The sequence below is a fragment of the Ascidia mentula genome, chromosome 4 (assembly GCF_947561715.1).
Source record: "Ascidia mentula chromosome 4, kaAscMent1.1, whole genome shotgun sequence".
In the NCBI taxonomy this organism is placed as follows: domain Eukaryota; kingdom Metazoa; phylum Chordata; class Ascidiacea; order Phlebobranchia; family Ascidiidae; genus Ascidia; species Ascidia mentula.
In genome coordinates this window covers 7,210,723-7,233,049 of record NC_138569.1, presented here as the reverse complement: position 1 = coordinate 7,233,049, position 22,327 = coordinate 7,210,723, and the positions used below count along the sequence as shown (strand labels likewise).

The following is a 22,327-nucleotide window of genomic DNA, read 5'->3' as shown; positions in this document are numbered from 1 at the left end:
ATTTCTATTCCAACAGCAGTTAAGTATTTTGACAAAGCATTTATTGACATGTGAAAACATCAAACAAAACTGCAGGGTCAGTCCTGGCAGAACAAGCAAAAAATACTAATTCTTCCTGCCTTATGGCCAAGGCTGTGAACCAGGTTGATCCCGCCTTCCAGTAATGCGCACTGTAGCTAGTCCAGTGGGGGCCTGGCCACCGTAGGAATTAGGATATTGTCCTTGGCCTGGTGGGAACATTGACATGTCTGCTGGAGGAGGTGTGTGTGGAAACCGTGGTGGGGGAAAACTGCTGTCAAATGACCCAGGCATTGGTGGGAAAGTTGGGAAGCTTGGAGGAGGAGGGGGCCCACTTGTGGAGAAAGGCTGGTGCACTGGAGGGGTTTGGGGTGCTGCTTGGTTGGGGTATTGTCCCATGTAGCCTTGGGATGGGGTAATTTGTCCTGGAGGAGGTAGGAAGGCCAGGGTTGAAGGCACCGTTGTTCCCATGAAGGATTGATACTGGTTGAGGTTGTTGTAAAATGATGATGGATCGCCTCCTGGTGGTTGAGGCTTCGGAGGTGTTTTGGGTTTAACTGAGCTGGTTGCAGCACTCTATTGCAAAAGTAGCATTAGATAAATAATTTAATTTGCATAATATCTGAGACAGAGTATGTTCTACGAACCAGTGGAGGCTTGGTGCCTGGTGGTTTTCCTTGTTCAATTGTTCCCTGATCTGCAGTGTCAACAGTGTCCATGGCAACAACTTCAGTGTTTGAGGAAGCTCGTCTGGAATTTGATGAAGGTTGTGTCTTGCTGTTATTGGATGACGACTGATTTTGTGAACTGTGAGAAGGGTGAGGCTTCTTGCTTTGTGTCTGGATAAAGAAAATCAAAATTTTTTTTTAATAAACAACTAACAGTTGTTGGTAAAGTTGTTTAACCTGTTGTGATGAATGCGTTGGTTTTGATTTTTGTCCACTCTTGTGAGTTTCACTTCTTGATGTCTTAGCCTGTATGTATTATGTTGTTAGCCAATTTAGCATAATACAGAAACCTAATTCTAAATTTGCCTGTGGCTCGTTGCTTTTTTCAGCATCTCCTGGTGTTTTGGGCCTCTCACGCTTGGTTTTGCCCGAAGACCCAGCTTTCCCACCCTTTGCATGAGAATATTGATCTAAAACCTGGTGGACAAAATACAGAACAAAGTTAAATGTGTGCTCCTTGTTCAAACACAACAAAACCAAGCAATTTAAAAACTATTTTACTACCTGATGGCAAATGTCCTCAAGAAGTTCAATGCTGATGTCATCAATGAATTGTTCCCACCATCTACCCCTGTTGTATGCCCAATCCTGTGGTTCGAATTTGCAAAGACGACCTGAGACAAGAATAACTGTGTTTATTTGCACAGAAGAGCAATGAAACTACTTGAGGCACACACCTGCTAAATACATGACAGCAACAGCCACAATCTGGGGTTCCCACTGCAGGCAAAGTGAAGTACACAGGCTGTCGTTGATGAAGGTCCATGACATCTGCACAAGCTTTTCTATTTTTGCTCGATCACCTAAGTAGGTTAAATATCTTTAAATTGCACAAACACTTTGGAATTTCAGATATTTTACAAATAAATTTTTGATTTTTGACCTTCACTACACAAAAAGCATCACTGTGAAGTAATGCATATTTTGTACATCTATTACAACTATTTGTAATATTTTTTTACTTTTAACTGTGTTCTGCTACATCTGTATATTCTCTATATATTGTCTCAGAAAGTATTTTATGACTAACCTTTAAGAGCATTGGCATATTGGACCATGAACTTGTATGGATGTTCCACAGTGAGGTCAAATTTAATTGTTTGAAGCAAGACCTTTTCAAAAGTAAGGACCTCTTCCTTTGGATCACTACCAAACTGTGTAAACTGGGCATCATTTAGCAGTCCTCTGGCAACTTTAATCAGGTCCCTAGAAATAGCATTTTAATGGAACTGCAACATACAAAAATCTATCTATCAACCAACTCTGTAGCCCCCAACACACTCTTATATTCACTCTTTCAACTTACTTGCATTTCTTAGGAGTTTCCTCCACTTTTCCAGCAAGAAAGAGACAACAAGTGGCAGTAATGTGTCTTGGGAATTTTTTGAAAGAATGGAACATGTAGAAACGATGAAAGAACACAATTCCTGTTGCAATTGTATCATGGTGTAGTCCAAGCTGTCGAGAAAAGATAAAAATAACTTAGTTAGATAGTTCTGGTAGTATACCATCTTGCTGTCTATTGGTCTGACATAAAGCCCATAAAAACTTACTCTTGTTCCCATATCAAATATGAACCTTGGCCCTTCTCTTCTGTACCTAGCTTCAGTTTCTGCATTTATGCCATCTTGCAGTGATGGTGTCTTTTTTAGGTCTGCCTTGTCATAATACCAACATGGCATATTCTGCGTTTCTGACACTTCAAGTGTCATTTCTTATTGCTAATAAACTACAAAACCTAAGTTTCAAAAACACAACATATATGTGATATTACTTATTATGGGACATGAGTAAAAACACAGGAATTGTGTTTGACAACATGGCAAACGAATAACGTAATTAGAACACCAGGAATTACAACAACAAACCAACCATAACCATGCTTCTACTTTATGTAATGGACAGCGCAGCGGTGTGAAGGAAATCATATAAAACACAGTCGTCCACTTGAGTGACGACCAGCTCTATGTTTGTGTTGCAGTCGCGTGTAAACATTGTATTGTACTGTGTAGCATCCCATAAACGACATTGCTGTGCATTCATATAGCAAAGCTGTGGTCCTCAATTGTCTGAAGATGTTTTGATTTATTTCCAAATGTAGCAGTAACCCAAAGAATTCAAAAGTTTATCATTAATTTTACAATCCTTAGTACATGGTAATACCAACAACACAGACAAAATCGAAAATCAATCGCACAATGCAAAAATTCACGCATGACTGATCAAGTCAGGTTTTTTTTAAATTAAAGTTCTACAAATTTAATCTCCACGAAAAAGGAAAAGAAAGACGAAAATAGAATAGCCACACTGCTAACTAATAAGATTAATATGATTAAAAATACATTCAAAAGCAATTTAGTGACAAGAAGGAACAGCAATTTGAATTTTTGTTTCTAAAATTACTTTGAAGATTGTTTGAATTAAACAAAAAGACCAAATAATATTATTTAATGCACAGAAAATAGTTAACAGCAGTAAACTTTCACACAACAAATATCCGATTTTGGGTCCAATTAATTATGTCTTTGATGTTGTGTATGCACTGTTATCTGTGGTCATGGTTGCATGACTTTTCACCGAGTTAAACTCGTATTGGCCGTGCTTGAAGACGTGGTCATATGCGCGTGTGCTTCTCACCCAGCTACGGACTGGAATCCACCAAAAGCGAAACATATCATCCCTTTTTACACAAGTAATGTAAAAGGTGGCAACTCCCTTTAAAAAAGATAGATCATGATATTCCATTCTCATGAGTACTTTAATATACGCAAGACAATCCCTTGTTCTTACTTGAAAAACGTTAAACAAGGCAAAGAGCCACCCAAGCACTTGGTTATAGGTGATGTCGGTTGAGAACAACATCAGAAATCCAAACACCCAAGTAAGACCAAGCGTGAGTGCGAGAGATAACGCCATTACCAACTGTTTTGTACTGCTTTGTTTCGCAGCTGTAGACTGAATCTGAATATAACTTGCGTTAAAATCATGTTGGACCAGCAAAGACCAACTTGTGTTAAGCTACAGTTAAGGACAAATAGGCTATAAATCATGTATAGTGTATTTCTCCTGGCAAGATAAAGAATTAGGTTTGTACACTAGATTAATATCTTACAGTTTAGGTTTAGGCTAAGTTTAAAAACAAAGGAATTATTTAGTGTAGGTGTCGTTTTGTTACTCTGTTGTCTGATGGTAATCTTAACTTACTTCTTGACGTCTGAAGATGATTTTACGAAGCACCAAAGCGAGGATGATCAGATTGTTGATGAAAACCAAACCGATAATGAGGAGAAACCCGAAATAGAGGGAGTTGCCGGTAAGCCAGCACATGTGCTCAGCTCGGTAAGTTGATGAAAAAAACACAGCACTATCTGTGCGCATTCGTAACAAATTGTTTGTCAAACTCTTCTTTAGTGATGATAAAAGTCAATAGTAGACTATATAGTTAGCGTTTATTACGTATCAGGGGCGGATCCACAAATTTTCTCTATATGGGAGGCGATTACTATCCAAAACTCATTCTGACGTAATAGTAGCGATTTTCGCGGTAAGAAGAGTAGAGAGCCATGGCTGCTTCAGACAAAGCAAGGTATAGTGATGAACAAAAACCAATTAATGCCAACCCTTTTTTCTCGAACAGCAGCGTTTTTTTTTATAGTATTATAATATACTCTAAGAGGCAATTGCCTCATTCGTTCCTTCCTGGATCCGCCCACGACGTGCATTATGTTTTCTTACCTGTTGGGTCGTAAAAATCTGAGTTAATCTGTTGCTTGTCAAGGTGGCCAACCGTCACACTAAGATTTATGACAACAATAAAAGTTGGCACTCCATAAGCAAATATACACGCCTTCACCATGTAATTTGTGGCATCCGCATGAAATACCTTAACAGCAACGTTTGGGAATATTGCGTAAATATAACAGTTGAAAAAGTGTGTAAATCGATAAGGTAATTACCTTTACAAGTGCACCGTAGAGTCTGTTGCTGTACACGGCCATCCACAACCAGCTTGACAGAAATGTAAACTGCATGAGGGCAGCGACGGCCGTGCACCCTGCTGGATTGCCCGTGCTTGAGATTCCGACAAGGAAAAGGAAATAAGCAATGAACATGTTGCAATAAACGTGCAGCTGAATTTTGTTGGGAAGCTTTTTCAGCAATTCTCTGACACAAAAAGTAAAAGCAGTTGTTGGGAAGTCAGAGCCTAACTGGTGTTACATTGGACTTACTTATTTAGGGCATGAAGAATCACAGTAAAACAGAAACCGACCAATGAGATTCCACATCCAATTTTACTGACGTATGATAGGGCAACATCCGCGGGCAACTTCACTCTCGACTAAAATGACGCACATATATAAGTTACTATATAGTCAGTCTCTTACAAAAGTAGTGCACCAACAACCATTATATATATATATATATGTGTGTGTGTGTGTGTGTACCGTGAGCTGTATTAGGAACGAACACATTTATTTACCTATCAACAAAGATAAAACGGGTAATTTAAGGAAGGTCATAAATACAAATATGAAAATGTCATTGATATTTATGAAATAACTTGCATTAATTTAAGCCCTTGTATTCCATATCAACCTAAATACATTCGAAATCGACTGATAGTGTCAAGAATTTTGTATATTGCACATAAATAAGTATACATAGTAAATTTACCACAATCAAAGCGAAATTTGTGAGATGGTTGCATTTGCACGATGGGGAATCCGAGTTCGGATCCAGTCCACACCCATCTGACTTCCAGTTTGCCATTTCAGAATCCCAATACACGCACTTGTGTTTGATCCGCACAAGCTTTTGAAAACATAAAAAAACAAGTTGAACAAAACATGTGGTTAGTATTATATTGGTTCTGTATATGTATATGAGTCATGTCGAATAATAATTAATTATCAAAACTAATTAAATTGTTGCTGCATGTAACCCTGTCTCGCCAGATGGTAGACGAAATGTCGGATACAATAAAAACGTCGTAACTTTATGCCAGAAGAACAGTTCTTTTAAATAATTAGTTTACTTCGTGTAACATAATACCGACGGAATTAACCAAAAGACTAAATTTAAAGTTTATCAGTTTTGTCGGCAATCTGACATGGTTGAATGAACAACTGAAAACTCTGGATGTTTTTTTGTAAATTTTTTTTTGTAAAAACGTAGTGACAGATGTTTTTCATTTAAAATATTTTATGATTTTCATCATATACAATTGTTGCACAGTTATTCAAAATGTAAAAAGGTGTTATGTACTTGAAGTCCATCAGTGCCAACTACTTCTCCATAATGTGTCTCTTCGTACGGATTTTCGATCAAAACCGGAGGATCCAAGTTTGTCAACGAGATATTGATTCCTATCTCTGCAGTTACAACCTATAGTAGACGAGAACATGAGTTCTTTCAAACGGCCGTCAAACGTTTTGCTCTCTTACGTAAGTTAGCTTACTGCATGCAGTACTTTCCAATTATGCAGCACTAAAATTAAAATGTGCTTATGCATGCGATTTGCTTCACGACACAAATGAGATCCAACTGGTGTTATTATTACTCATTTAAAAAAATCGTCCGCAACAAACCTACACCCACGTCGTGGCATGTGGGTTGCTTGTACTTACGTAATCGACCTCTTCATCTGTAGGAAAAAAATCGTCCCCCTTCTGCGTCAAAAATACCGCCCTCAATTTGGACGTGTTGCTTGCTTTAAATGCCGCTTTGAATGCAGTGCTTGGCAAGGAGATGTTAACAGGAAATACTACTTCCCCTTCCTCGAGTACTTCTTGTGCTGGTGCGAACCACTCACCTTGCGGTTCTTCATCCTTGTCTTGTTCGGCCACCTTTAGTTTAAACAAACCAAACATTATTACGTATTAGCATAGCTCCGATGATGAGACCTAATAGGTCGAAACAGTGGTCATCTGTCTGCAGCTTACAAAAATTAACATGTTGTAGGTATTTGCGATAAATTTTGGATGCGATATGGCCAACCTTACCATCAGCAACTTTCGTCGGCATGAAAAGTTTGCTGTAACAAAAAACGCGAAATATAGGATCGACAAACCTTGAGTGAAAACAGCTCGGTTGTAACTTCGAGCACGGGTTCTGTGGAGTTGTCGAGCTCTGTTTTGTGTGCAAGAAGAGTGAGAGACTCAACCACTTTGCGAGCATTCGCATGGGTGGGAGGCGAAGAGCTGGCGTTGTTGCGATTTTGTGTTTGAATTGACTGTGTGACGTGGGAGGTTGCTGTGACCACGTTCGCCAACATGTCTTGGGACACCTGTAAAAATAATCGCGCCACTCTGGTTACATCAGTTCTAGCATTATACTGATGGTTACGTACATCATCAAACTGATTAAACAAAAACCAAGGACATGGCAAGGAGGGCTGGAATCGTGTCAATGTACAAAGATGCTATTCACATTGTCCCCTTGCAAGGCTCCGTGGTAAATATAGCAACGGACGATTTTACGGGCTCCAACCACCAAAATTAAGGGATGTAAAACTGATTGCGTGGGTCATATGCGGCCCCTCCATGTACGGCTATCATTATTTGTTTTTTTCTGGGTTAGTAAATATGGCCCACACACCCATATTTGACACCCCTGACTTTAATTTTTTTATTTTAAAAAGTCTGAATGGAGACTAACTGCAATTGCGCCGCTTCCCACAGCTTTGCTGATCGATGTCACAACGTCAAAGGATTGTTTTACTTCCTCATTTGTCAGAGGTGTCAAACCTGACGTAATGATCTGAAGGTAGGTGGCTGCTCGCTCCACCGCATCTTGACTCGGGGAAGTAACGTTAATCTAACCAAAAAACAAACCTTTTACACCAATCAATATTTTCCGAGCTTTGATCGGCACAGATAATCAGTACCTTGATGTCTTTAATTTGTTCTTCGCAATTGACTGACGCCAAACTTTTTAAATCAAGGCGGGAGGTTTGACGCTCTCCGTAGGTTTCGCTGATTTGAATTGGAACACACCGTATTGATGCCCTGGAGTGACCTAAAAGCAAACACATTTACACGTTTCGAAACCGGGAACATTGGTCGCTTTAAATTTTCGAAGTCCATATAACCACATTAAAATTCGTGTCGTACCTCTCGGACAAACTTCGTTCGAATAACCGACTTGATTTATAGAAACCTCAGGAAAAGTAAAGCCCTCCAAAGCTTTCCTCGTACATGGACCTGATATGTATAGGTTTTTTGTCAGGTATTCTTTGAAAAAAAAAACGTATATTTACTTCTTCTAGGCAATTTCTTGAGAAGAGTGATTTCGTTGTGTTCTGCGTATCGCCGATAGCTTTCAATAAATAGAGCGCTTTGCTGTGGGCCGTTAATGTAGTGCACGCGATATCTGCAGAAACATATTTACTTCTCATATGGCAAAAGTTGCAAAACAAAGTAAAATTAAACACACTGAATAACAGTATTTAGATGACATGCAGACAATATAACATATCATATTCGCAACACAAAACGTAATGAGCTAAATGGTACAGACAATACCCAAAATTTACTTTGCAACTGAATGATCTAAGCCAGTAATAGAAACTCTTGTCACGTCTTTGATTTGAAAGTGAAATGCGTTATATAGCATTGTTTGAAGTCGATTTGTAAGATTACTTTGTGGTAATGCGCTCGAGGTGAAGTTTTGTCTCATTTCAAGAATAAATGTACCTACAAACATACAAAATAGTATTATATTACTTTACTATAAACGTGTGTATGAGGAAGACTTTATTACGGTGACAAGTTTTTCCATCGCCGCCGAACCCTGTATTGCAAGTACAAGAGAAGTCCACGCCCGAGCTGATGCACTTTGCATTTCTGTCGCAATCGTGTGCGGTGTTTTTGCATTGGTCGATAACTGCACAAGTATAAAAAAACATATATGGCAAGGTTTTGCCAGAATTTATGGTTTCGAACAAGGGCAATTATTTGGATATAATAGCATATAAATTCTTGATGGAAACGACAGGCATATTACTGCAGCCAAACTATATGCAACTTTTCACCTTAAAGATGAACAGGTCTTAACGGATCATAATATACCGTGCCGTAATAGCCATGTATATACCTTTACATTCCACTCCATCTCCAGTATACCCGTGATTACATGAGCAACTGAAGGTCCCAATCTGATTTGTACATGTGGCGTGGGATTGATGACAATTACTTGTTCCCAAAGCGCACTCATCTAAATCGTAACAGTCCAAACCATTGCCCGTAAAGCCTTTGTTGCAATTGCAGGTGTAATGACCAACACTATTGGCGCATTTGGCATTTTCGTTGCAGGGAGTGGATTTTGTGGATGAGCACTCATCTACGTCAACACAATATGTTCCATTTCCAGTATACCCTTCATTGCAAGAACATAGAAAACTTCCTTTAGTATTTTGACAAAATCCGTTTGAACTACAGGCTCCAGTGCTTGAACATTCATTTATGTCGTCACAAAACGTCCCATTTCCCGTGAAACCTTTGTTACAGGTGCACGAGAAGTTACCAGGGAGATTATGACATGTTGCGTTTGAATCGCAACTATCTTCACCTGTGAGGCATTCGTTTAAATCTACGCAAACTTCACCATTGGCAGTATACCCTGAATTGCACATGCAGAAAAAACTGCCGATCTTGTTTCGGCATGTTGCTTGTTCGTGGCAAAGTTGGGCACCCGGCTGGTCACATTCGTCAATGTCGGAGCAGTATGTTGTGTTTCCAGTGAAACCGCGATCACAAACGCAAGTGTAGCTGCCAAATGTGTTGGTACAACTTGCGTTCGACGGGCAAATGTTGCTATTCTTTGTGGAGCATTCGTCCACATCGAAACAGAACGATCCATTTCCAGTAAAACCTTCATTGCAAGAGCATGAAAAACTTCCTTTGGTATTTTGACAAGATCCATTTGAACTACAGGCTCCGGTGCTTGAACATTCATTTATATCATCACAAAACGTCCCATTTCCAGTGAAACCTTTGTCACAGGTGCACGAGAAGTTACCAGGGAGATTGAGACATGTTGCGTTTGAATCGCAACTATCTTCGTCCGTGAGGCATTCGTTAAGGTCATCACAAAATATCCCATTTCCAGTAAAACCTTCATTGCAAGAGCATGAAAAACTTCCTTCAGTATTTCGACAAGATCCGTTTGAATCGCAGACTACGAGGCTTGAGCATTCATTTATATCATCACAAAATGTACCATTTCCCGTGAAACCTTTGTCACAGGTGCACGAGAAATTACCAGGCAGATTGAGACATGTTGCGTTTGAATCGCAACTATCTTCATCCGTGAGGCATTCGTTAAGGTCATCACAAAATATCCCATTTCCAGTAAAACCTTCATTGCAAGAGCATGAAAAACTTCCTTCAGTATTTCGACAAGATCCGTTTGAATCGCAGACTACGAGGCTTGAGCATTCATTTATATCTTTACAAAATGTCCCATTTCCCGTGAAACCGTTGTCACAGGCGCACGAGAAATTACCAGGGAGATTATGACATGTTGCGTTTGAATCGCAATTATCTTCACCTGTGAGGCATTCGTTTAAATCTACGCAAACTTTACCATTCCCGGTATAACCGTTATTACAGTTGCATTGGTAGCTGCCAATAGTGTTGTTACAAGTAGCATCGGCACTACAGCTGGCAACAGGATTACATGTATTTTGATCGGTGCAGATTGTTGCATTGCTTTCACTTTCACCAGCGTTACCGTGATTTGTTACATTACATTCACTAAAGTATGCAATTTGAATTAGGTAGCATTTTCCTTGACTGCAACAACTCGATCCATTAAGAACGGTACCACCGCTGCATCGGCATTTAATGCCAGTTTGGTTGCTCATTTCGCAGGTTGCTACCAGTTTACAGTCTCCTACAGGCAATGCGCAGTTGTTTACGCCGTAGCAGTTGGTATGGTAGTTGCTCATATTTGCCTGGAGATACCAGGAGTGCGGTCCGGCTGCGTCAAAACATAGTGCGTTTGAACAAACGGAAGTGTTCCACGAGCAAACTGCGTCGGCAGTGGCGGAATCTGCAGATTGACTGGTGTTACAGAGGCATGTCTGCAACCCGGAAGAATAATTGAGGTCTGCCTCGATGTAACCTTCGCGAAGAAAATATGGTTTACATAACTTTGTCGCGGCATTCCACATATTTGGAGAATTGTGTTTGGATCAAAACTGTATTTTAGACTCAATATAGCTAATAGGGTAATAGGGGTAGCCTATACTTGTGAAGAAGACGGAGTGCAGCACTGTTTATTAAACTTAACTATCAAAAGCGTTGGTTCAAACTGAATCTTAAACCAGCCTGTTTATTAAGGAATTCCCTAATTGTTGCGGCTGCACATGACGATGGAACCAAATCCTAAATCAGTCCCTAGTAAAATGCCATAACACGCACCCAAACGATGTAGATCTTTCAAGGTATAAGTAAGAATTGCGCTTTTTATAGTGTTGATCTATTTAGAAATGAATTGACTCATGTACAACCATGGTTCGTTTGTTAACAAGTTCATCAACCGAAAGACCACGCAGTCCATGATGTAGAAATAAAATTTGTAGTTTAGGCTGACGACGCCTCAACAACAACAAAATATATTAAGGGTTATTTCCAACCATGGGTCAAGTGCTGTAGACTTTTAAATCAGACATTAGGAGTTTTTTCAGCTCTATGTTTGAAACACAATATCCCAAACAGCTATGCTTTCGGCAACAACCAAATTAATAACACGATTGGAAGAAATGGGCTAAACTTTCTCCTGCTTGTTTAAATTACTTGTGTAGTTATGAAGTGACTCTATGTTTTAACTGTGGGTTTCGTTATTGACAAAACAAGTAAAGACCCAACACACTTACCTATCATTGCCAGCAAACATATCACTGTTGAAATATGTATTCCAGAAATCATCATTCTCAAAAAAATGCAGGCATGCAAAAGAAGTACAACGAATAACTGACAGGGATCATTTTGCTCCACCTGTTATAGGCTACTGCCCACACGCCGTAGTGTCCTCTTCGATTTTACTCACTATGATTCCCACACAGTATCTACAATAAAGTGGAAACTCGTCCACACCACCTCTTCTCTCGGCCCTGACGTCACTTGCTTTCTAACGCCCACGACTGTTGTTTTTTTGCTCTGGTGTAAATGCAGAACAACAGTCCGGGTAGGACTCTTGCAGGAACCTCCAATCGTCTCCAGAGTATCTTTATTTGACACCGGTTTGTTTCATAACCACGAATATTTTCATCAAAATACAATAAATTCATACAAAATAATCTCTTTATAAGTGTAGGCAATAACTGGGTTACGTAAAGTACGGTTTTTATAAATTAATGACGTCATAGATTTGACCGAATATTGGATTCAAAATCACATATTTTTCAGTCGGTTCTGTTACAAAAAGTCATATAATTCATTGACAGTATAACCAGCAATGCTAACCGGTTCGCTGATCTCATAAAATTTCGTGAGACGGTTCTGTAGAACTGGTGCGAACCGGCTGAATCCCACCACTGGATGCAGGGTATTTGGATTCGGCCAAATCCAAAATTTCTCTGCTTTGGAACATCCCAACGTTTAGATACAATTTGTTACTGTGCAATGAAATTGCACATACCACGTATTTAAAGTTACATCTAGTAAAACTTGTGTTTTTAGCGTTCCGCAATCCTACGGTAGGAGATAAAAACAAAAAATAAACTAAGCAAGAAAAAGTAAATATGTTTTCATTATCTTCCGCATGATGCGCTAGTTGTATTTAGGGAAATTCCCCGGCGACTTTAATTCAAATTGTGTATCTTTCAGAACGTTAAACGTGAATTTAACATTTGCGTGAAAACAAAAGTGGTCACACTATGGCTTCCCAAGTTAAGGCAATTACCCAAGACACGTTCGACTGTGTTGTACAAGAAAATATATCAGACTTTGAAATGGACGAACAGGAGGCTGTTGATGATGCTGTTGAACAGTTCACATCTCAGGCAAAACTTAACATTTTGAAATTCTTTTGAACTAAATGGAAAGAAACTTGTAAAAGTATTTTGATAATTCTGATATTAAATATAAAAAGCATATTATATATTGTACAAGACTGTTTTAACAGGTATCAAATGGGCGTCAAGTTTACATTGACTTAAATAACTTTCATTAAATTTAATCTTTCTCCATGTTTTCTTAACAGGGAATTCCACTCACCATGATAATCAAACAACCTCAAGTAAATGGACAGCATGAGGTTGTAACAGCTGTTAAGCAACTGGAGGACTATCTTAAAGCAAGCGGAAATGATATCGACCAAAGTAATTGGCAAACCATATGGCACTCAACCACATTTGACATTTTTTTATGCAGCATCACTGAAGAAACTCCTTGCTGTTGTGTCAGACCATTTTCAAAGGGATTTGTCATTTCGGTATCAAGCAACGAAACTTGCCAATGCGGACAAAGTCATGTTCAGTGCATGTCAAGCTTGTAGAGAGAGCCCTGACCAATTTTTATGTATGTACACTTATTTTCCTAATTTTTCCATGCTTTGTGAAACAATTCTAGCATGCAATTTGTGATGATATTTTGTATAGCTAAAAATATTGTTTGTATATAAATCTGATGTTTCTGTTTTTTAAATAAACAATGAAGGATATTTAGTGGCATTCACCACAATTTTATGTTTTGCACTCTTTTATTTTTTTAGTGTGTTTGGAAGCATATGCCTGCTTGCTTGATGGACAACCAGACTTGATCACTGTCCAAGGGTTGGATTATTTGTTTGATTTATTAGGAGGTATGATATTTGCTAGCATTTTTTTAGTTAAAGCTTTTCTTTTTTTATGACATGCATTGACAGTTTTTTTATTGTAGAGACACACTCACCAGAAACTGAAGGTGTTTTGTTGAAAATTTTGAAGCTTTCTTGTACCAAGCATGAGGGAAATAGAGTGCATTTTGTCAAACAGGATGGAATAGAAAAATCTCTAAAAACTGCAGAAGTTCACAGTGGTATGTATGCTTGATTGCCATAGAAAAATCAATGAGTTTTAATTTTATTCCTCATGTAGGTTCTAAGAATGTTATGAAAGAACTATGTGGTGTTATTCGGTGCCTTGCATTGGACGACGATGTCCGGGTACAGTTTGGAAAAGCACATGAACATGTCAAGAAAGTTGTCAATGATCACAAAGGAATAGAGAGACTGTTTGAACTTCTTAAAAGTGAGTGACTTGAGTTTTATCAAACATGAGCATTAAACAGAGCTTGGAAAAGTTATAAACGTAAACTGATGAGACAAAGTAAATATTTTACTCACATTTACCTACTTTTTTGCAGAATATGAAGATGATTCAGTATTAGTAAGGGAGCTTTGTTTAACTTTAAGCAGCCTCATGGTACGGAATGAGTTTTGCCAACAAATGGTTGATCTTGGTGGACTAGAAGTCATCACTAGAACTTTTGCCATCCACATGGAAAAACAAGTAGGCCTTTTTTAGAAGAACTATTCTTCTGGTATTCAAATTAATGTAGAGTTTATTTTAACCGGCATTTCGTTTACCATCTGGTGATAATTTTTCAGGTTTATGATGTAGCAATAAATAAGTTAATAAGCTTTTTTTGTTTTCTGGCAACAACAATATAAACCAAAGTAAGCAATGTGGAGCCAATAATATGAATTTGTGTATAATATAACCAGCTGCACTGATGAGACCTTTTAGGTCGAAACAGTGGCCATTTGTCTGCAGCTTATACACAAATAAACAAAAATGTTGTAAACTTATAAAATTAAACTTGTATCTGGATATGTCTAAAAGGCTTAACACATTCATGCTGTTGTATTAAATGTAATTATTAAGTTTTACACAAATGAAATCTATGCTGATATAAAAACCCTTCTTGTTTGCATTAATGGAACATGTATTGTATTAAACATAAATTTTACCAAAATATCCATTGTTTGCGTATTACAATTACAAAGTAATGACACAAGTATTAATCTTTGGCAAACAGGACAAGTATATAGATGGTTAATGTCAGTTGCCAATAAACAAATGTGTAACATACTTAATGGCAAGAAAGCACTATGAGTTTATATGTGCACACTGGGTTTCAGCACAAAAATGGTCTAATACTGCATGTTACAAATACGAAATAAAAGAAGTTTTTTAAAAAAAACTATGCATGTCGACAACATTTATGTAAGGTAAAGGTGAAAACTGACAATTTAGTCTCAAAAATTTTAGTCTCACCACAACTTTATTATTAGCTGTCAATTCATAAAGTAATTTTCTTTATTTTTTTCTTGCATGGTCAAGTGTGCAGCGATTTGAATGTGTGATAATAAGTGATGTCAAGAACTTTTAACCAAAATGATATAAGATAAGGCACAAAGTTTTGTGCTTTACCATAAAACATAAAATGCAAGGGGCCAAACCCCTGTGTATGTGTATCTTTCCTTTCTCCAAGGCCAAAACTGCTCAATTTTTTATCGCCAGTGCTTTGTTTAAAACATGTCCTTCAGACTACAACTACATCGTCGTAGTCGAACTGGTCCCCATATCCTTTAGCCCATTGGGGAAGGTTTTCATCGCCCATGTCCTTCCCCTGAAGTTCGTGAGCTGCTGGTGACGTCACCACATTCCAGTTTTTATCTTGCGCGGCGACGGGTCTTCCCCCATAGCGCGCGATGCGGTCGTTCTGGTTGTAGTCGTGCATGCGCGGTGACGTGCTTTCATGGCCAAGGTTGCGTGGTGAGGTGACAGCTCTGTCTTGCAGCATCTTTTCGATTCCGTGGTAGACAGGCTGCTGGTATCTGGGCAGGGAACTACTCTTCCGTTGCGCGCCTGGCGATGGTGCTCCTTGGGGCCTGTGTAATTACGGTCAACACATTATTTTCCCTTTAAACCGTTTTTTCCCAACAAGTTTCAGTACTCATTTGTAAACAACAAAATCTCTCAAATCCATTTTCTGTACGGTTACCTTGGTAACGTGTTGGCAACGCGCTCCTCCGTTTCTTCCCATGTCTTCCTGATTCTCTGCACTCCAGCAACATCTTTTGGATGCCATGCGAGTCGGATGCGGGGAGGAACGTTGAGGGGGATGTCACTCCCGTGCTCATCCTGAGAAGTGATGGAGATTTGGAACGCAGCGTCCTCGTGTGGACGCCGGAGTTGGACGTGGAAGTCGGTGGCGAAGGCGGCGTTTGGTTCCCACACAGCGTGGTTTGGAATCACGACCTTTTGTGGAAATATCAGACATAGATGGTGAAAGAGGAATGGAAGTTTGAGAGTTTTGCCCTATAAGGTTTGGTGTGTTATTCTCGTTTATATCGTCACTGACTTTGAGGGTTTTTTCGTGTTCTGGTACAAGTCTGAATATACAGTATTTAGTTTTGTTTTTGCGATATCGTAGTTGTCCTAATTTAACAATCTTCATCAAAACCAATATGCCCAAAGATGTTTTCATTTTGTTGATCAAGCGCCGATTTTTGCAACTTAAACTTTGTAAATTCAAGGATTTCGTACGTTTTTGTTCCTTGATGTAAAAGTTATCGGAGTTATCTTTAATGTGAACCTCCGGTCAAAGACCCCCCACCTCTTTCTGCGGTGAAATAACACAGAGATCTTCGTCGTCGTGTGCTTCTTTGGCTGCTATTGTTAAGCTGCGGCCGAATCCAACTTGCAGTGTAAGTCCCGTCTCGAGGAGCTCATGTGAAGGTGCGGCACGCTGCTGTGCTTCGACCGCGTTCAAAACGTGTGGCAGATCGTCACATATACACACCTGTGACAAAAATGCTGCGGTTGGATTTGGATTTTACTGAAAACGTGGATACAACATTGGCTGATCAGATACGCTCTGATATGGGTTGACAATTTAAAACTTGATTATTCTTGCTTGGATGTAGAGCCATGTTTCATGATGATACAAAATATAGCCTGTATACGTTTATATTGCCACTGAAGGCTCTCATCGGAGTTAACCGGTCTTCATAGAATCGTCACTTAATTTGTTTGAACAAACACAGTAACCATTGCTTAAAAACCGAATGCTTAAAATTCACACTTGAAGCCTACGGTTATGTGAGAAGGACTGCTTACTTTTACAACTTGCTGTTGCTTCTTGGCGTTAACAATGTAAATTGAAGCAATCATCCGTTTTACTGTATCAGCGTTTCCAACCAGCTTGATCCGATATCCTGTGGTTTCCTTCATTTTGGGTTTAAACATTACATTTGCAGTGGAGTACACAGTTTTTGAAAATATACATTCCTCGTTGCCTAAAAAACTGAAATGCATGGAGACGAGTTTGTTGAAAATTTATTTAGGAAATATCAAGCAAAAGTGGTTATTTAGGTGTTGTCAAATCCGACGTTACACAACTGTTGAAACAGAAACTTCAGAGAAGATTAATGACCAGCAAAATTTTCTCTCGTTTCCATGTGTTTCAGCGTTATCCAAAACTGACTTGCACAACTTCTTTTTTCAAACCCACTTCCTGCTGATGAATCTCATTCTCCTCAAGCACCATTTAAAGTCGCCACTGCACAGTTAAAGCGCTACTAAGACGAACTCTTGTGATGTTACAGAATGCTACGTCGACCATTCAAGTGGAAAAAAACAAACCGCAGTTCTCGTAATGGCTTTGAAACCATACTTGCGCGAGTTTCCATCAATCTACCGCGTCTAATGCAGCGGAAAAATCAATAAAAGGCGGTCACCTGACATTTTTGCGTTTATACTGCTGAGCTTTCCAAACTACTCTAAGTCTTAAACACCAGTCACGGGTGACTTGACGTCGCTGCACTTTCAGCACTTGGGATTTCGTTTTTTCCATTGGAAGTTAGACAATTTACTCAGAAAAATAAATGTCATTTCAGAAAATGGCTCTTCGCCACAAAACAACAACATTATGATATAACCTCCACTAAAGTCAACCTTAAGTTTTTTTAGTGTCTAATAAGTGTTTAGCTGTCGAAAACATATTGTATTTGAGCCAAAACAAAAGAATTTTCTGTAGCAAACTGTTTGCTTTATTCAGAAAAGTCAAAACGAAAATTTCCAACGAACGAAACAGCGGCTACAATTATGAGCAACAAATTGTCCATATTTAAGGTGGCTGTCTGGGCTCACACAGGCCATGCCTTCGCCTTCACGCCCTGGGGCAATACAATACCGATAATCACTTTCGTGTAGCCTTTGTGGCATCCTGTTTTTCCTTGCTGTATTCCTTCGATAGTTTTCTGCTATTTTCTAATATGCTAAAGCAGTTTTTTTACCTAATCATAAGAAAATAGGTCGCGACCGCAATCTTCAACAGTTTTCATATCCGTTGCAACATTGTTTCCTTTTGACGCTTTGTTCGCGGCGATTCCAGCCTTATCTCGTTGTACCTTAGCCTGAAAATCTAAGTGGCATTATTCTGTTCCAAGACTTTAACAACATTCACCTTAGCCTTCAACGTTGAGCGATTTCCAGTCGAAAGCTTAATCGCATTATTACGTATCGACCTCGGCTTGGCGCGCATTACAACGTCACGGACCTACGATGAAAAAGGGCGCGTGCAATCACATTTATGCGTGAATTACGTCCAGAGTGTAATTGCACCAAGCCAAGGCTTTACTATTCTCATAGTATAGCTGAGGTTAAAAGGTAAAAAGTTTGCATACTTTTACTAATGCGGACAGACTTCGAAGACCATTTTGCAACTTCTTTAAACAGCAAGTTTTAATAGTTTGTTGGTGACGCTTGCCAGAAGAGCCACTCAAGTTTTCATGTCTGATACCGACTTCAAATGCCTTCTAAGAATGTGCACAACCTGATACTAAACAAAACTACACACTTCCACAAACAGAAGTTTCAAAGCCCCAAATAGTAAATGAATCGAGTGTTGCGCAAATTCTTTCAATACAGTACTGAGATCGACGCGTCGTGTTTTACGACAAATTGAAACAATTGAACGGCGTCGTTCCGCTTCTCCGATTACGCGACGATAAGTTTGACTTCGCCGACGAGAAATACGAATTCTTAATTGCAGACTCCCGCTACGAAAGACGCGACCAGGTTCTGTTTATGACATCACAGTGGAAACGAAAGCAATACTTCGAACCGCTGCTGTAGACCGTTTCGTTGGAAAATTTTAATGTCACGTGACTTTGGAAACAAAAGTTAGTGAGCTATCAGTCGACGGTGACATTACTTTCGCTTTTGTTTGGATGCACGTCCTTTCAGTTCGAAAAACAATTCGACATACTGTATTGCATGGTATAAATATATCATAACTGTAATCTTATCAACCAAATTATTGGTGAGTGGTAAAAGCTCTTTTCGGGTGATATAAGCTATTTGGATTTTCGGTCTTTGATCTCATGACATGAATTATTTAAGCGCGTTTATGTTCGGTGAAGTTAATTTTCTCTGTCACATCAAAGGTATTCGTAAAGAACTCTTTGCAGATCTTTTGTTCAAGTGAGTAGTTTTTACAAGAAACAACGACTATAAACCAAAGCAGTCAACCTTTACAAAACGATCCTCACTTTCTCCATGTTATTGTCCATAACAAGCGTTTGTGATGCGTTTCATTTGCAGCCCATGTCTTACAGCCGACATCGAAGCCAAAAAATCTTAACAATGGACAAAGCGTTGAAATGCATTCAAAATAGGCGTTGATCTTGTTTTACATTGGAAGTTAATGCTTTTTTACATTTGTGGAAGTGCTCGTACACCCTTAGTTTTTAACTCTTGTGGTGTTAGACACTACCGCTTACACGTAAACTGCCGAAGTGAACATCTCTACGTGGTTGGCAAACACTAGTATCGCCCACAAAAGTTCCGCCAAGCACGTCTAACAACATGGAGCACTTCAGTCAATTTGCGTCGAGAATAACTGACTCACGCATGTCATAATGTGGGGGTTTGTTTGTTTTGTTCAGCGCATCTCCACACTCTCGTAAAACAACATGGCCCCAATTTGCTGGTGTACGACTTGCTTTGTCGGCACACCAAAACAAAACCTGCGGTTGATGCTGGTGAAACGGCTTTGTTTGGGTGCGCTGGTTGCTTCAACATTTGGTGGTTATACTTTTGACAGGCGGCCGCGTAACAGTGCTTGATACTCAAGGCAAACGGGTGTTTCTTTTAGGTTTCAAAACTATACAAACCATTTAAAAATATAACGGGATATTTAAATATTTATGGGTCCCTTGGTTGGGAAACCGTGGCCATAGTTTTTCTGGTGTAAAATACAGTACTTTTTGACGAAAACCAAAACTTTAAACTTCACCGTTCTACCCTGAAATGTCCCTTGTTTTTTGCTGTCTTAATTACGCAATTATACGTAACTTTCATAAAACTGTTGCTGCAATAGTTTTACTAACTCTCACTTTCTCAAAACCACATTCCAGTTATCAAATCAAACTCTCCCCGCAACTTGCCCACACTCATTTGTACATTCCTTTTCGTTAACGTAAACCCAAGTTACAAGACAGGACGTTCCGCGTGACTTGCGCTCATTGGAGCGAGCCATACTTCGTTACACTCCAGTTAGCACTTTTGCGTTTCGTCTGCGCCACAATTGGGTGAATTTTTTTCGTTCTTTGTATTAGGCATACACAGGTTTACATATTTAAGCCAGTTTAATTTTTTATTGAGCATTCAACAACTTCTGTAATAATTTCTTAATCGTTTGCTTTATAGTTTTCAATCATTTGTTGAAAATGTCTGCTACCAAGTCTTAATTGGTCATATGACGTTCAGGGTATTTTGACAGTATAAACTCTCATTCAATTAACGTTGTTATTATTTGCAGAGCGTCATTAAATCTTGCATAACGTTACTGAAGGCAATCAGTGGCAACGATGACGTCAAAGTGGCTGTAGTCAAGGCCGGAATCGTCGACCTTTTACTGAAGGCGCTGGAAGAACACGCGTTTAACGCCCAGGTAACTAAGCGAGCGTTTTATGCTTGATAAAACTCCTTCCAAGCAAATGGCCGCTAAGCCAGTGGTACTTACGGATTCTTTTTGATGATTAGTCGTATACCCCTTGTGCAGCTGCAAGCATGTCTCCGGATCTATCGTAAAATGAGTAAATATTTTCAAAAGTCGAGATTTATTAATCACGTAACACGCGTAGTCTAAAGATACCGCTGACCTCCTGACAATGATCCATAGAGCTCCGGTTGAGTACCACTGAGCCAAGCTTTTGGTGTCCTGCGATAAAAGTGGTTCACTGCGATATACTAAGAACTATTTGCATTGCTACTGGTTGTCTTTTTATGTTTTTTTGTAGATATGCGAAGCCTGCTTTGCTTGTCTCACAACTCTCGCTCTGCGTTACCCAAGTCACTGTGATGTCATAATGTCGAAGCGTGCTGCGCCTCTGATGACGCACGCGATGCGCAACCATCCGGAACGACCAGGAGTGCAGGTACTATTCTTGTCACATAAAATAGATACCCCATATTTAATTAAAATATTTTGCACGTTGCAGAAACAAGCGTGTATGGCTATCCGAAATCTAGTGGCCAGGACCCGACAACATACTGGAGCGTTCATTGAGAATGGAGCGGAGCAATTGATTCGCCAAGCCAGGGAGACTTACAAGGACGGTATGGGTTGAGTAAACAAATTATGTATTTGCGACGTTACGCATGAGTGCGTCTTTCCGCAACTGTAAGGGATATGTGAGGAATTCGTTCGCTTGCAAGGGTTTTTGTGTAAAATCTAATATATGTTTTGCAAAATGCACGTAGTGATGCACCCTGGTGACCGTTTGTGTAATTCGAAATTTTTGTTAATGGACGCTACAAGCATTCAGTACAATGTTGTGTTGTGACGAGGAAATCAATGTTCCGCTTGTTTAGTTTTGGAGGACGAGGCGAAGGCGGCGTTACGTGATCTCGACGTTCAAGTTGATTTAAAGGAGAGGTGGAGAGGGAAGAACGCCGGTGTCACTTCCTAAAGTCCTTACAAGATGTTTACTTTGTATTAATTTTGAGCTGACTTTAGTCTTCAACCACATTATATTTGTTTTGATGAAATAAATGCAAAGAAATGGCGATTTCTTTTCAAAACTATAATATCAAAAACTTCCATGGTATACGTTAAGTACAATTCACTGAAAACATGACCGTTACTTTTTTAGCATCATATATTTCTGCTTTTTGTGCTATAAATTTAATGAAACAAGTAATGCGGAAGCAAATTAATTCGGTGATGGTTATATGACTGACTGACGCTGGTTGTATTTACGTGATACCTTTTCCCTTGGGGAACAAGCATAGAGCTATTGCTGGTGGTCTGGGTCAATGTCTCGAATAGCACTGTGCCCTTTTTTGTAGTTGACTTGAAATTTTGTGTTTACTTTTCGTGTTTAAGACAACTGTTCGACTTTCTTGACGTTTTTTGTAGTCCCAATATCCGTGTTTCGAAACAGTCCTTATTGAAATGTCTTTGTTCTCTATGCTGCAGATTTTTTTGAAAGGTCTGTTTGAATTTTTATTCAGAGTAAACAGTTTACCTTTGCAAAAAACATAGACGAAGTTCTTGCATTACTTTCAGGTAAAACTTCAG

At 39.2% G+C, this 22,327-nt stretch overlaps 4 protein-coding genes across 4 annotated transcripts; 1 reads left to right on the top strand and 3 right to left on the bottom strand.

The window, feature by feature from the left end:
* Positions 1–38: 38 nt before the first annotated feature.
* Positions 39–2,480, bottom strand: LOC145898748 (uncharacterized). Its single transcript, XM_082987333.1, has 9 exons — positions 2,300–2,480; positions 2,053–2,204; positions 1,777–1,952; positions 1,424–1,549; positions 1,251–1,360; positions 1,053–1,163; positions 924–992; positions 666–857; positions 39–594 (listed from the first exon to the last, which is right to left on the bottom strand). The coding sequence occupies exons 1-9, from the start codon at positions 2,456–2,458 to the stop codon at positions 121–123; spliced, it is 1,569 nt and encodes a 522-aa protein (XP_082843459.1). The 5' UTR covers positions 2,459–2,480; the 3' UTR covers positions 39–120.
* A 62-nt stretch (positions 2,481–2,542) lies between these two features.
* LOC145897317 (uncharacterized) lies at positions 2,543–11,757 on the bottom strand. The gene is made up of 18 exons (XM_082985556.1): positions 11,626–11,757; positions 8,841–10,871; positions 8,508–8,630; positions 8,281–8,440; positions 8,005–8,117; positions 7,859–7,948; positions 7,633–7,763; positions 7,404–7,562; positions 6,817–7,032; positions 6,374–6,592; positions 6,012–6,131; positions 5,421–5,558; positions 4,976–5,085; positions 4,703–4,910; positions 4,482–4,629; positions 3,951–4,114; positions 3,537–3,707; positions 2,543–3,461 (listed from the first exon to the last, which is right to left on the bottom strand). Exons 1-18 carry the CDS (start codon positions 11,678–11,680, stop codon positions 3,264–3,266), a joined length of 4,554 nt encoding a protein of 1,517 aa, XP_082841682.1. The 5' UTR covers positions 11,681–11,757; the 3' UTR covers positions 2,543–3,263.
* An 860-nt stretch (positions 11,758–12,617) lies between these two features.
* Positions 12,618–22,186, top strand: LOC145897741 (armadillo repeat-containing protein 6-like). The gene is made up of 11 exons (XM_082986153.1): positions 12,618–12,753; positions 12,954–13,071; positions 13,124–13,270; positions 13,464–13,553; positions 13,631–13,768; positions 13,828–13,980; positions 14,096–14,241; positions 20,564–20,695; positions 21,045–21,182; positions 21,246–21,363; positions 21,619–22,186. Exons 1-11 carry the CDS (start codon positions 12,628–12,630, stop codon positions 21,714–21,716), a joined length of 1,404 nt encoding a protein of 467 aa, XP_082842279.1. The 5' UTR covers positions 12,618–12,627; the 3' UTR covers positions 21,717–22,186.
* On the bottom strand, positions 14,789–17,039 carry LOC145897742 (uncharacterized). Its single transcript, XM_082986155.1, has 4 exons — positions 16,858–17,039; positions 16,355–16,540; positions 15,740–15,996; positions 14,789–15,626 (listed from the first exon to the last, which is right to left on the bottom strand). Exons 1-4 carry the CDS (start codon positions 16,984–16,986, stop codon positions 15,278–15,280), a joined length of 921 nt encoding a protein of 306 aa, XP_082842281.1. The 5' UTR covers positions 16,987–17,039; the 3' UTR covers positions 14,789–15,277.
* Positions 22,187–22,327: the final 141 nt, after the last annotated feature.